Source organism: Nicotiana attenuata, unplaced genomic scaffold (genome assembly GCF_001879085.1).
Source record: "Nicotiana attenuata strain UT unplaced genomic scaffold, NIATTr2, whole genome shotgun sequence".
NCBI lineage: Eukaryota > Viridiplantae > Streptophyta > Magnoliopsida > Solanales > Solanaceae > Nicotiana > Nicotiana attenuata.
Genome location: NW_017670772.1, coordinates 206,774 through 219,822, shown reverse-complemented (window position 1 = coordinate 219,822; position 13,049 = coordinate 206,774). Strand labels below are relative to the sequence as shown.

The 13,049-nt window shown below is 33.6% G+C and overlaps 1 protein-coding gene across 1 annotated transcript; it reads left to right on the top strand.

The window, feature by feature from the left end:
- The first annotated feature begins 5,196 nt into the window (after positions 1 to 5,196).
- On the top strand, positions 5,197 to 10,141 carry LOC109243181 (protein kinase 2B, chloroplastic-like). The gene is made up of 6 exons (XM_019410093.1): positions 5,197 to 5,518; positions 7,141 to 7,487; positions 7,568 to 7,703; positions 8,503 to 8,639; positions 8,756 to 8,879; positions 9,419 to 10,141. The coding sequence occupies exons 1-6, from the start codon at positions 5,455 to 5,457 to the stop codon at positions 9,868 to 9,870; spliced, it is 1,260 nt and encodes a 419-aa protein (XP_019265638.1). The 5' UTR covers positions 5,197 to 5,454; the 3' UTR covers positions 9,871 to 10,141.
- The last annotated feature ends 2,908 nt before the right edge of the window (positions 10,142 to 13,049 follow it).

Below are 13,049 nucleotides of genomic sequence, written 5' to 3'. Positions count from 1 at the left end.
CTCAATCACAACTACTACCACCACCCGACATTATTAACTATCACCACCCACCACCATCCTCAATCATAATCGCCACCGCTAATAATCACTACTAACTACTAGCATAAACCACCATCATCAACCAAAACTACCACCAACCACCGCCTCTAGTCGGCATTCACCTGTTAGCCATCACCACCAACAACTATCATATTTTAAAAAATTATATATTTTATTGATAGAATATTATATTAGTTAGTATTTCATTTGAATTTTATGTTTATTAATTTTCAAATAAAGATAAATTTTATACATTCAGATGTTAAAAGTCAAACAGTCTTAATTATTTTTATTCAGATCATAATACACATCTTAATATATTCAGATGTGTATTCAGATTCAGATGTCTTAATCTTAATACACATCTTGATATTCAGATGTGTATTCAGATTCAGACGTCTTAATCTATACTATATTAAAAGCACGAAGACCCTTAACTAAATATCGTTCGCCTTTTTTACCCTTTTAAAATAGATTTCACACTGAACAAAGTTGTCATTTAAGACAGTTCCCTAATATTTAGGACTTTAAAATTAATATAAAATCCAAAAATTTAGGAAGTCAAAATCAATTAAAATTTACCTTATATAATCACTTTCTTATTCGAATAATGTAGCATAACGTTAGGTTAATTTTCTAAACTTCTGCATCCAATAAAATACTTATAGTAAGCTAACAGACCATAATGTAACGCTAACACTTTCTTTTGCCGTTTCCAAAGTGATCATAATAATTTTTTTTTTCTAAAGTCCTTAAATAACGTGTTAATTGCTAAGAAATATTTCACTTAATTCTCATTGTGCACTTCTTCTTTTTATTAATCTAATTTAAAATAACTGTTTATATTAAACTAATTCTAACAAAATACAAAGAAACAAGAACATATTCTATCGCGGGATGAACAGGAAGAAGTACTTGACTAACATAAATCTATATCTATCGATACTATATTAAAAGTACAAATGTCTCGAGCGAAATATCGTTAGTCTTTTTTACTCTTTTATAATAGCTTTAACAATATACAAAATTCTAATTTAAGTTACTTTCCTAATATTTAGGACTTTTAAAATTAAATCAATGAAAATTTTATCTATTAAATGTAAGAAGTCCTAATATTTAAGAATTTAAAAGTGAGAAATATTTTACCTTACATATACTGTACTATTTGAAAATAAATCCTTTGTGTAATACGTAGAATCAATATGAGAACGGTGTTATGGTGAATTCAATTGATTTCTAATTAAGAAATTGAAATACTGGGACATAAAGTCACACAATAAATTAAAATTAAAATACACATTTAAATTAAAATTATTTCAACGTAGAACAATTGAATATGTATTTAATAATTCTTATTGTAATCATACAAAATAATTAACTCGTGTTCAATTAAGCACCTAAAATAATTATTTCATATCATATTCAATCATACTAAACCGTACAAGCCTAAATTTATATTATAAAAGTACGTAACTTCTACACAAAATGTTAATTGATCTTTATCCGTTAGACAAAGTTATGTATTATAATTTTTTTTTTGTTTCAACAACTTAAACTTCACTACATGGGTAACATTGAAATTGAAGGGAAATAAATTGAGAAGACATATGACTTAATTTTTTAATTTATATTATTTGACAAATTTAAAAAGAATCGTAATAAAAGTCGTAAGTCTATACCATGATTATGTCTTCTCGAATGAACTTGAGAATAACTTTTGAAAAACAAAAAGAATCAGAAAATTTCTAAACCTTCAAAGGATATGTGTTTTTACCGAAACTAAATAGAAAGCAAGATAACTTGTGAAATTGAACTGATAAAATTATAAATTGGAACATAATTTAAGATGAACAAATTGAATAATGATTGGGGACTTTCATAAACAATTTTTTTTCTTTTATTAAGTTAGCTATATATATAGGATTAATATTCAATAATTTCAGAAGCTCACACTTTATTTTGTTACTCAAACACAATTGTGTTATTAAATATGTAAGTTTCTTACGAAAAAATACTTATTGAGATGAGAACACGCGCAACGCGCGTACACTAAGACTAGTCTTAAAAAAAACAAATGAGGCCTAAGAAGCAAAACTATTATTTTAACTTTACCCGTCGTTAAAAGTTTAATGCAACACTTTTTCAACATGGTTTATTCCAATTTCTGTTCCGAGTAAATATTTCAATTTAGTTGGTATCAAAGATCAATGGCCTCAAATCAATCAAATGAGTAGAATTGTAGAAACTACCACAAATTGGTGGAAAACTACCTAATCTCACGGTTTAGGTGGTCCAATAGAGAATTTCATTGGAAAAAGGATTTTAACTTAAAAAACTGCCAAAAAAACAGAAAAAAACTATGTATGGTTTGTATATAATATTAATTTATAAATTAACATGATCACTAGGTCAGGTTCAGGCACTTCTGGACATTAGTGTTAGTCAACTACCTTATTTTTAAAGTAAGAGAATGTTATTGGAGAAAGGATTTAGCTTTTAAAAAGGTCAAGAGCATAGTGATAAAAAAGAATATATATTTAATTAGGTAGTGGTATCTAATTAAGATTCTAAATGAGTGGGTATATAAAAAGTAGCACAACATTCATTATTATTTTGTGACAATCAAACATTTCTGGACTTTAGTGTAACTCAATTCTGACTTACGTTTTCACTCCAATTGCTTTCTAAAATCTTTTCAATAAGATAAAGTATTAAATCAAGTGGATGAGCTCAGTGTTTGCTAGTCTATTTTGATTTCCAATGATAGCATTATAACTACTTGTGATAGTAGAGTAGTTACCATTAGTATTAGGCTTGTATCGCCTTTGTTCATACCATTCCTTCATGTCTTTTTTCAAAGAGTTGAGTTTTTTCCAATACCAGCTGCAGTCGTGTGAAGTTTTGTGTGTCCATATATTTAAGTCAGTTTTCACATATATGCCATGAACCCATTTTACCCAAAGTGAAGCTTTATTCTCCACTAACTGCCATAATACCTTTCCAACTGTCTATGTTCCAGCTTCTGCATCCTTTAATGTTTAAACCTCCATACTTTTTGGGCCAATAGTATTTCCGTGATTATTTCAAATTATATCTGTACTCCATATCGAAAATTTGTTAGTTGAACCCGTTTATTGGCTCTTAGTACATCCTCAAGTTCTACTAGTTTTAGTATAAGACATTTCGTTTAATTATGTAAAATTTAATTATTACAGAAGGAGAAAAAAAAAAGAAAAACAAAACTTAATCAAAAGGCAAGATCAAGAAAATTAAATCCTTGACCTCACTTGGTGCACGCATTAACCATTACACCACATGAGTCTCTGAGCTTGGGTGCACATACATATATTTATATTATTTTGAAATTATATAATACTATTATACATGATTCAGGAATGAGAGCATGGGTGCACGTAAACCCGCTCCCATCCCCTTAGATAAGCCCCTGAGTATAAAGATAGACCCCAAATGCTGTGGATTGAGAATAAAATTGCATTGATCACCTGAAGTCTTCCTGCGTATGATAGCTGCTTGGATTATGTATAGGTTATTCGACTAATAATCTTTTCTATCAACTGACAGCACTCGATTTTACTCCATTTCTTTGGGGACACTGGCAGGCCAAGGTATCTAATGGGAAATGTCCCATGAGAAAAGCCTGTTATTGCAAGTAGGTGCTCCTTTAGTTGGTCTTCAACTCCGGCCATAAGGATGTTGGATTTTCCTATGTTGGCAACTAAACCAGAGACTTTGATGAAATGTGTCAAGGTTTTCATTACCTTTTTCACGATCCTGCATCCCCTCGTAGAAAATCATTAAATTGCCGGCAAAAATCAAGTGAGTTAATTTGAGTTGCTTACAAATAGGATGGTATTTGAAGTCTGGTAAGTCACTCATACTTTTAAGAGTTTTAGACAAGTATTTCATAACTAGGACAAATAACGGGGATATGGGATTCCCTTGCCTTAGTCCCCGTTTGCCTTCAAAGTAACCATGGGACGATCCATTATTTTTTTATATTTTCCTTAATTATCACGCATATGTTTCAGAATCACATTCAATAATGGGAAACTTTTTGAAAGATACTGTATCAGGTAATAAACGCACGTTTGACAACGGATTAAAAAGGCATTTTTGCAAGTATAGAGAAAAGGTCATTTTGAAGCGTAAAGAGCAGGGGTATTTGAGTCTTTTCAAGAAGTAGTTAGGAGATACTATTATGGATTGACAGGTTCAGACGGTAGGGGTAATTTAGGTAATTAGAGTAGTGACCCACACGTTATCATCACGGACATGAGTTTGTCGTTTTCTGGACAATAGTTTAATTTCATTTCAATAAAGACAATGATTTTTTTTTATATTAAGAAAAAAGAAGATTAATTTTATAATAAGTTTAATTTCCTTGTGTGCATCTCCAGAATCCATACCACTGTATTGACTTGTAAATATTTTGCGGCATACCAACGAATTATCATTTTTGATATTATTTCTTGTATTAAACCTATCCATAATACACTTTTATATAATTTAATGTTATTCTTTTTTTATCAAACTCGTACTTGATCAATCACGCTGCAGTCAAGCGGTAGATGATCAAGCTTCTATCAATTCACCAAATAATAAACATCTTTTTTCCTTTTTCATTTATCGTCTTATTGCATATTTACTTCAATTGCTTAGCTATTTTTCGATTGAGGCAATTACTTGTGGCCTACTTTTATTAATATTTTGGTTTTTTCAAATAATCAAATTTTAGGTTAAAAAGTACTTTTTTCATTATATCTCTACAACTTATGGACATCTCATTTTTTTCTTCTTATTTTGAAATTTTGTTGGTACACTCAATACAAGATTAATTAAATATTTGTACTAAAAGAAAATAAAATTACTAATATCTATAGTAATAGACAAGCACACTTAAGCTAGGTAAATTTTTAATATTTATAGTATTTGCATAAATTATTTATTCTAATTTATTATTATTAAGATATATATTAAGGTGAAAATATGTTTTGATTAGGAATATAATTTAGAAATAGGAGTACATACGAAAATGTTTATTTAATATTCATACTACTGGTTAAAACATAATCAAATTCTACCTTTACGTTGTGTTAGTCGAGATAGGTACAAGTCGTCAAGAATATTATCTTTATCATCAAAAGAGCAATAAAAAATAGGAAAGTAATCCAGCATTTCTCTGTGTCTTCACATTCTCTTCCTTTATATAGAATCAAATTTTCGTCTAGCTTTCCCATTTACCAACTATTACCCCTTTTCTTTTAATTTTTTTCCTTTTTTTTTCTTCCATTGAAACATATCGACCTATATTTCTTGATATTCGAAGTATTTAAGGAAAGTCTGATTTTTTTCAGACTTGTTTTTGGTGTGTATATTTTTTCAGATTGTTGTCTGATGGGTAATTGTTTAGGTTCATCAGCTAGAGTTGATGCCACTCTCAGTTCTCAAAACATTTCTGGTACTTTCCCTTTTTATTGTATTTTTGTTCTTTCTATGCTCTTATCTGTGTTAAAGATTGTTTTTTGGCATATCGTTATCTGCTTTAAGATGGGGGTGTGATTTAGTTTTTTCCCTTTTTATTGTTTGTGATATAATCTTGAATGGGTTTTAATTAATTTATGAGCAGCAGCAACTAATATTCCTCAAGGAGTCTATTATATGAATCCTCAATATTCATTCATTTTCATTTGAACCCGTTTTAATTTTCATACTCTTGGGTAAGTTAGAGTTCTATGATCTGTACATGTTGTACTGATGTCAGTACAACTCTCTAAACAAACTAAAAAGACTCCTAAATGAAGCTCGAAGTTATTAAGTACTTATTTAATCCCTCTCTATTGTGACTTTGGTTTAATAACTGGGAACTCAATGTTTTTGGTGTATAAATCATGTATCTTTTAACTTATTTTGATTGGAGAAGATAATTAGGTACGGGATACTCGTAGGGTTTTGATTGTTCATTGCCAACATTTGTTTGAATTTTGTATAATACCATTGTTTGTGTTGCCTACTTGTATGTTTCGGTTTAAACAAGACTGGGTTTTGTGTTTGCTATTTTGAGCTTCTTTTTTCGCTCTGTTTGTTTTTGGAACTTGTAGATGGCTTCATTTATTAGATGATTGCTTGAGGTTGAGGTGAACAATGAGGCTTTATTACGAGTTCTTACCTGAATAATATTGCCAATCATTAAAGCTGGGTGCTTTTTCTAGGTTATGTCAAGTTAAAATAAAGTACCTGTAGCTTTGAATGTTAACTGAAACTGATATGATGATGAATTCTCTGGTCTGTCGTCCCATGTACTACCATAGATATGGAAAGGGAGATTTTACTGCAGTTTTTGTTGCTACAAGAAAGTCTCAGTTGAGATTGTTAATGACATGTTCAGGTGAAGCTTTTAGAATAAAACTTAAAGACTTGACTGAATTTACAAGGAGATGGTCGGCAATTGTCAAAGATGAAAGCTTAAAGGAAAGAGAGAATTCACATTTGCAGCTTAAGTTGATCAATGCCAATTGAAAGCCCTTAACTTGGAAAGTTTTAACTATCAGAAATGGGCTATGCTGCATATGTAGATGCTTGTGGAATAAGATGATTCTTTTTTAAGGTTACAGATGATTAGCTTTTCACCTGTATGGAATGAGTGATTCTCTGACTTTTGCATTTGCCCGTGTTACATTTGATTACCGTGAATATATGTGACTTTATATGTCAGTCATAGTATCTTTGTTGATGAACACATGACTGCGGCCAGGCAAATTGTTTTCTCAATCCTTTACAGTTATATGAATATCACTTATCAAGAGATAGTTATATGGGAATCTTTGTTTCCAGTTGCTAATTTTTGTTACACGTGTGACATTTTACTACTATAAAGACAAGATGCTTGTTGATAAATTACATAAACTAGCTTCAGTTGATTAGTGTGTAACTGTTGGCAAGCACACTTTTGGTCCAACCTATATAGTTTTATGAGTGTACTTTCTTCTGGTTACAAGTTTGAGGCTTTTCTGGGTTAAATCATGATTAGATTGTTACCACATGTGACTGAGCAATGCTATTTTCTGCTATTCTATCTTGCAGCTTCTGGAGCCTCTAGGATTCCCAGCAGAACCAGCAATTCCTCTGTTTTATCAAGTCTAAGTATTCCATCTTATAGTCGGAAAAGCAGTGTTGATACACTTTCTACTCCAAGATCTGAAGGCGAAATTTTGTTTTCCCCCAATGTTAAGTCCTTCTCATTTAATGATTTGAAAAGTGCAACAAGGAACTTTAGACCTGACAGTCTTCTTGGCGAAGGAGGTTTTGGTTATGTTTTCAAAGGATGGATTGATGAACACACTTTTACTGCTGCAAAGCCTGGTTCTGGAATGGTCATTGCGGTCAAGAAGCTGAAGCCAGAGGGTTTTCAGGGTCACAAGGAGTGGGTGGTATGTTTCCTCTGCAGATTTCCAATTTAAATAACTTATTACTCTTGTTGGACTAGTAATTGACGGCAAATGCTTTGCAGACTGAAGTTAATTACCTTGGGCAACTTCGTCATCCAAACCTGGTTAAACTCATTGGGTATTGTATAGAGGGAGACGACCGACTATTGGTGTATGAGTTCATGCCTAAAGGAAGCTTGGAGAACCATTTATTTAGAAGTATGTCTGCTCGCTACCTAAGCATTCTCCCTTCCTTTTCTTTGGTTTTTCCGTGCTATAGCAGTTTCAAGTATGTTTATCTCTCTTTACTACCTTATTGCTGGATCTCCCTTTTCACTGAATCGATCCTTTGCTGCCAGCTTTCTTAGTTTTTCCTTAATTTATTTTGCCCTAGTCCTGGGTGGGGGAGAAGTTCTCTTGGACAAGATTAACAAATGTAGGTTCGTCGTGTTTGATTAATTTTCTTTCGAAAGCTCAGGATTGTTTCATATATCATAAATTCGTTATGCAAAGTCTTCTGAATTAGTATAGGAAGAGCTGTAACCTTTTCCCTCACAAGATTAAGATTTGGTCCTTCTGAATACATGAGACTGTTTTTATCTACTGCTGCCTGTTTTAGGGTCGTAGGAGCTGTTTGCTATTAATCAAATGAGAGGCAAAAGCAAGAAACCATAAACTAAAAGAAAACCAAATATCCAATTCCATGTCTAGGACACTTTATGTATTCCAACTCTTTAAAGTGGTGACGTTACAGGGAAATTGCCTCAAACCGTATTTTGATTATGTTAAATTGGCTCCATTATTCTTTCCAGTGAATCCTTTTGTTGGTCTTCTTTGTGATATAAGTAGTCAAACAGTGTTGAGAAACTTGGTTAACTCTGTGATGATTGTTGGTTCAATCCATGTGGTGTAAGTTACAGCTCTTGCATGAAATGGATAATGTTGAATATCCAAGTGAAAACTTGTATTATATGTGGATATATGAGTTGGTGGTAATTCTTGGAATCTTGTTCAACAGGAGGGCCTCAGCCTCTGACTTGGTCAACAAGAATTAAGGTGGCTATTGGTGCTGCGAGGGGCCTTGCTTTCTTACATGACGCTAAAGAACAAGTTATATATCGGGATTTTAAGGCTTCTAATATTCTTCTAGATGCGGTAGGCATTAAGATTTGAGATAAGCTCATAAATCCAGTTGCCTTTCTTTAAAATTAACTGTGTTAGGCGCGTGAACTAGTAAAAGCTTAATATCTTTCTGTGTTCTGTGATTACAGGAATTTAATGCAAAGTTGTCTGATTTTGGTTTGGCCAAGGCAGGCCCAACTGGTGATCGCACTCATGTATCCACTCAAGTGATTGGTACACAGGGCTATGCTGCTCCAGAATATGTTGCTACAGGTTAATATTTTTGCTATTTTCTTAGCTATATTGAACATGAGAACATCACAATTTTATTGTCCTTGTGAGAGATAAAATTTTACAGGATTTTTTGTCTAAAACGTTGAAAAAACAGTGATTCTGGAACGTTTAATCTACATGTTTTCGGCAACTTCTACAAATTTAATGATGGTAATGTTTTGCCAGTTAGGTGTCACTCACAAATTAGTGAGGAAAAAAATGCTATCCTCCCTTTGTTATGCCATTTTCAACTTGAATATTGAGAAAAGGTAATATTGTTGGACATATATTGTAAACCTTTTTTTGTGTGGAAGTACTAAGAATGTCGTTAGTCCCCAATTTTACTAGTCCTTAACAAGTTATTAGAATGCTCCATATTCACAGAGAAGAGAAGGATTGATTTCTTGTCACAAGTGAGCATAACGTTATGTAGTCACTTTGCAGGACTAAGCATGATGATTATATTCTTCAATAAATCTGATTGCTGGAATTCTGTTCTTGATATTGTTGGTTATGATTTTGTGCTTGCTGTCCGCTAGGTCGATTGACATCAAGAAGTGATGTATATAGCTTCGGGGTTGTATTGCTTGAACTATTATCAGGACGTCGTGCTCTCGATAAAACAAAGGTTGGTGTAGAGCAAAATCTTGTGGATTGGGCAAAGCCATATCTAGGGGACAAGAGGAAGTTGTTTCGAATTATGGACACCAAACTAGGGGGCCAGTATCCTCAGAAAGGAGCATATACAGCTGCTAACCTTGCTTGGCAATGTCTAAGCAATGAGCCGAAGCTAAGGCCACGTATGTCTGAGGTGTTGGCTTCTCTTGAAGAGCTTCAAGCACCGAAAGGTGCTAACAAAGTCTCTCGGATTGAGCATCGAACCACTTCCAGCTCTGTTCCAGTTTCTCCATTTAGACATCGTTCATCACTCAGCATGACACCCTCTGCCTCTCCATTACAGGCCTATCACAAGTCTCCACGCGGAAGGTGACTCCAAGAGAATAAACTTGTATTTGGTTGTCATTGTAAATGTTTCCTATATGTAACAAATTTTGTTGTCTAGATGCATTCACATGTATAACTAACAGATTGTTCCATGTAAAATGTGGTTATCATCACTCTGTGACCTACTGATCGATAGAGTTAGCTCTTGTGCTCTTTGGCTGCAACGAGTCTTGTTTTCAATGTACCTTCTCTGCCAACATGGAACTATGCAAACATTATGAGTTTGTTTATCGAAGTTATCTTATCCTCTTCCTATCCTACTAATCTTTTCTTGTTTACAGAAGTTAGCTACGTCTATACTGACCTGGATATTGACAATAAACTTTCTTGTATTTGCTCGAGATTTCATCATACTGTGTACTAAGTGTGATATACAAATGAACTCATTTATGTATATCATGTTACTCTATTTTTCATTTAAAAAAAGTAACCCCTTGCATAAAGCATCCCGCTCTTGAAGAGCTCCCAAAGCATGCAAGAAACGACAGACTCTTTGCCCGGCTCTTCTAAACATTTCACACACTCATCCTTCATACCTTTTCAATCAACCTGCATCCTCTTAAGGGGTCGTTTGGTATGAGGTATAAGAAGGTATAAGGGTGGTATAAAAATTTAATACCACCTTAATACTCTGTTTGGTTAGCAAACCAGTTATATAAGTTATCCCGGTGTTAATTTTAACACCGGAATAACTTATACCTTATAGAAGGTGGGGTAATTAGCACCGGTATAACTTATACCTTCTTCTTAGAAATTATTGCAATTGTCATTATGCAATAATTTTCGATAGTAAAGGAATATGTTTGGTCCTTTTCCAAGTTGATAAACAAAACCAACATTTGTTACATAAATGCATCTATGATGCTGCTATTTCGAATTGTTCAGTTTTGACCACTACTACTCTTGAAGTTCAATCTTTCCCCAAATAAATTATAAAGCAAAGGGAAATCATGAACCCGAATAGAATGGAGGATAAGATTGTGAGGAAGCAAGCTTATCTCTACCTTGAACAACAGCGGTTAGGTCTCCCTTGAAGTGCTTTTGTATAGACACGACGCATTTCTAAGAATTCACTGACAAACTGCTTCTACCTGAAAAATGGTTATATAATCTCCGTATAAATGAAAGTACACATATTATTTAATTAAATTATAACGGACTTGAAGAATGAGGATATCAAAATTGAGAGTGTGGATCAGGTCTTGATTGTATTATGTTTTTTACCACTGTCTTATGATACTTTTGGCGATATGTTACTATACGGGAAAGACAGTATTTCACTGGAGGATATTAGTAATGCACTAAAATCTAAAGAGTTGAACAAGAGCCTTCTAGAAAGTAGAAACTGATGGTGAGGGTCTAGTGGGTAGACGAAGAACACAACAGAAAGACTTTAATAGAAAAAGGTCAACAACCATATCGACATATAGAGCAAGAAAGCAGAACTATTATGAGTGCGAGGAGCAAGGTCACTACAAGAGAGATTGTCCTAAGCTGAAAGAGAAAAGAGAAAAGTAGAAAGTAGATAATTCTGCAAATGTTGTTGGCACTGGCAATAATTCTGATGATAGTTACTATGTAGGGGAAGTTTATGTCGTGAGTTCTAGTCATAGGCAGAATTCCTATGTTCTTGATTCTGGTGCTACTTTCTATATGTCTCCACACAAGAATTAGTTTGCAACTTACAAGCTTATGAGTGAGACTGTCTACATGAGAGATGATAATTCATTACCAGTAGAGGACATTGGTTACATCAGATTGAGAATGTTCGATTGAATTATCAGAAACATTGAGTGTTGACATGTTCCTCGGATAAACAAAAATCTGATTTTCTTTTCGACTTTGGATGATCAAGGGAATAAGTTTCACTCCGAGAATGACATACTTAAAATGTATGAAGGCTCCATGGTACTTATGAAGGAAAAATTGTATTCTAAATTGTATCATCTTCAGGCCAGTGCAGTTGAAGGGAAAGCTGTTGTAGCTTCTGGAAAAGGTGATCCAAATCAGTCTCAGTTGTGGCACTTGCGACTTGGTCATATGAGTGACAAGGGATTGTCTTTATTGAGTAAGCAGAATTTGTAGGATGGGTACAAAAATCAAATTTTAAATTTTTGTGCGCATTCTGTGTTTGGTAAACAGACAAGAGTAAAATTCAGCAAGAAGGCGGGGCACAAGACCAGAGACAAGTTAGATTATATACATTTGGACTTATGGGATCCAAACGGAGTTCTCTCCAAGAGTGGTGCCAAGTATTTTATGTCTTTGATTGATGATTACTCAAGAACGGTATGAGTGTATTTTTTGAAAATAAAAGATGAGACATTTCCGACATTTGTTAAATGAGATGATGGTTGAGAGGCAAAGTGATGGTGCGGGCCGACACGCACATAAGAAGAAGCTTAGTTGAGGGCTTTGGTTGCCATAATACTCTAACAATGTGGGCGTGCAGTGAATCTCGAAAATTGACCTATGGATTGTGGCAATCGGCCACTTGGAACTTAGTTCGAGGGGGAAACCCATGAATCGTGGTAGTGAGCCACGTGAAACTTAGTTCGTGAGGGAGATTCTTGGGTGTGCGAACAAAGTCCCATATTGGTAGCTAAAAAGATTGGGAGCCCACATATAAGGTGTAATGATCTCTTAGGGGTCGTTTGGTAGGAGGTATTAGAAAAAATAATGCAAGCATAAGCTCTATGCATTACTAATACCTTGTTTGGTCAATTTTGTTAACATGTGTATAACTAATACTTGCATTAGTTATACATCATACTTGATATTATCTATGCATAAGTAATGCATAGAAAATCATGGCATTAGTAATACCAAGGCTATTAATGCATACATTAGTATGGTTAAAGACAAAATTGTCCTTAAAGTCCCTTAAAAGCTAGAGAATATGGAGGGCATTTTGTAAACAACTATTTTTCTTAAAAAATATGCAATGCATTATAATTTTAATACACCACACCAAACAGTAGATAAGAAGTAATGTCTGCATAACTAATGCTTGCATTACTAACCCATGCACTACTAATCCATGCATTACTAATACGCCTTATTCCGCACTATTTTTATATACCCTACCAAACGAGCCCTTAATGGTACTGTGAGGCCTTTTGGGAAAAACCATGCGAGCTTGACCCAAAACGGACAATATCACAC

Coding starts and splice junctions, on each gene's coding strand:
- LOC109243181 (XM_019410093.1), top strand. CDS start 5,455: ATGGGTAATTGTTTAGGTTCATCAGCTAGAGTTGATGCCACTCTCAGT. Junction 7,488..7,567: donor AGGGTCACAAGGAGTGGGTG/GTATGTTTCCTC, acceptor AATGCTTTGCAG/ACTGAAGTTAATTACCTTGG. Junction 8,640..8,755: donor CTAATATTCTTCTAGATGCG/GTAGGCATTAAG, acceptor CTGTGATTACAG/GAATTTAATGCAAAGTTGTC.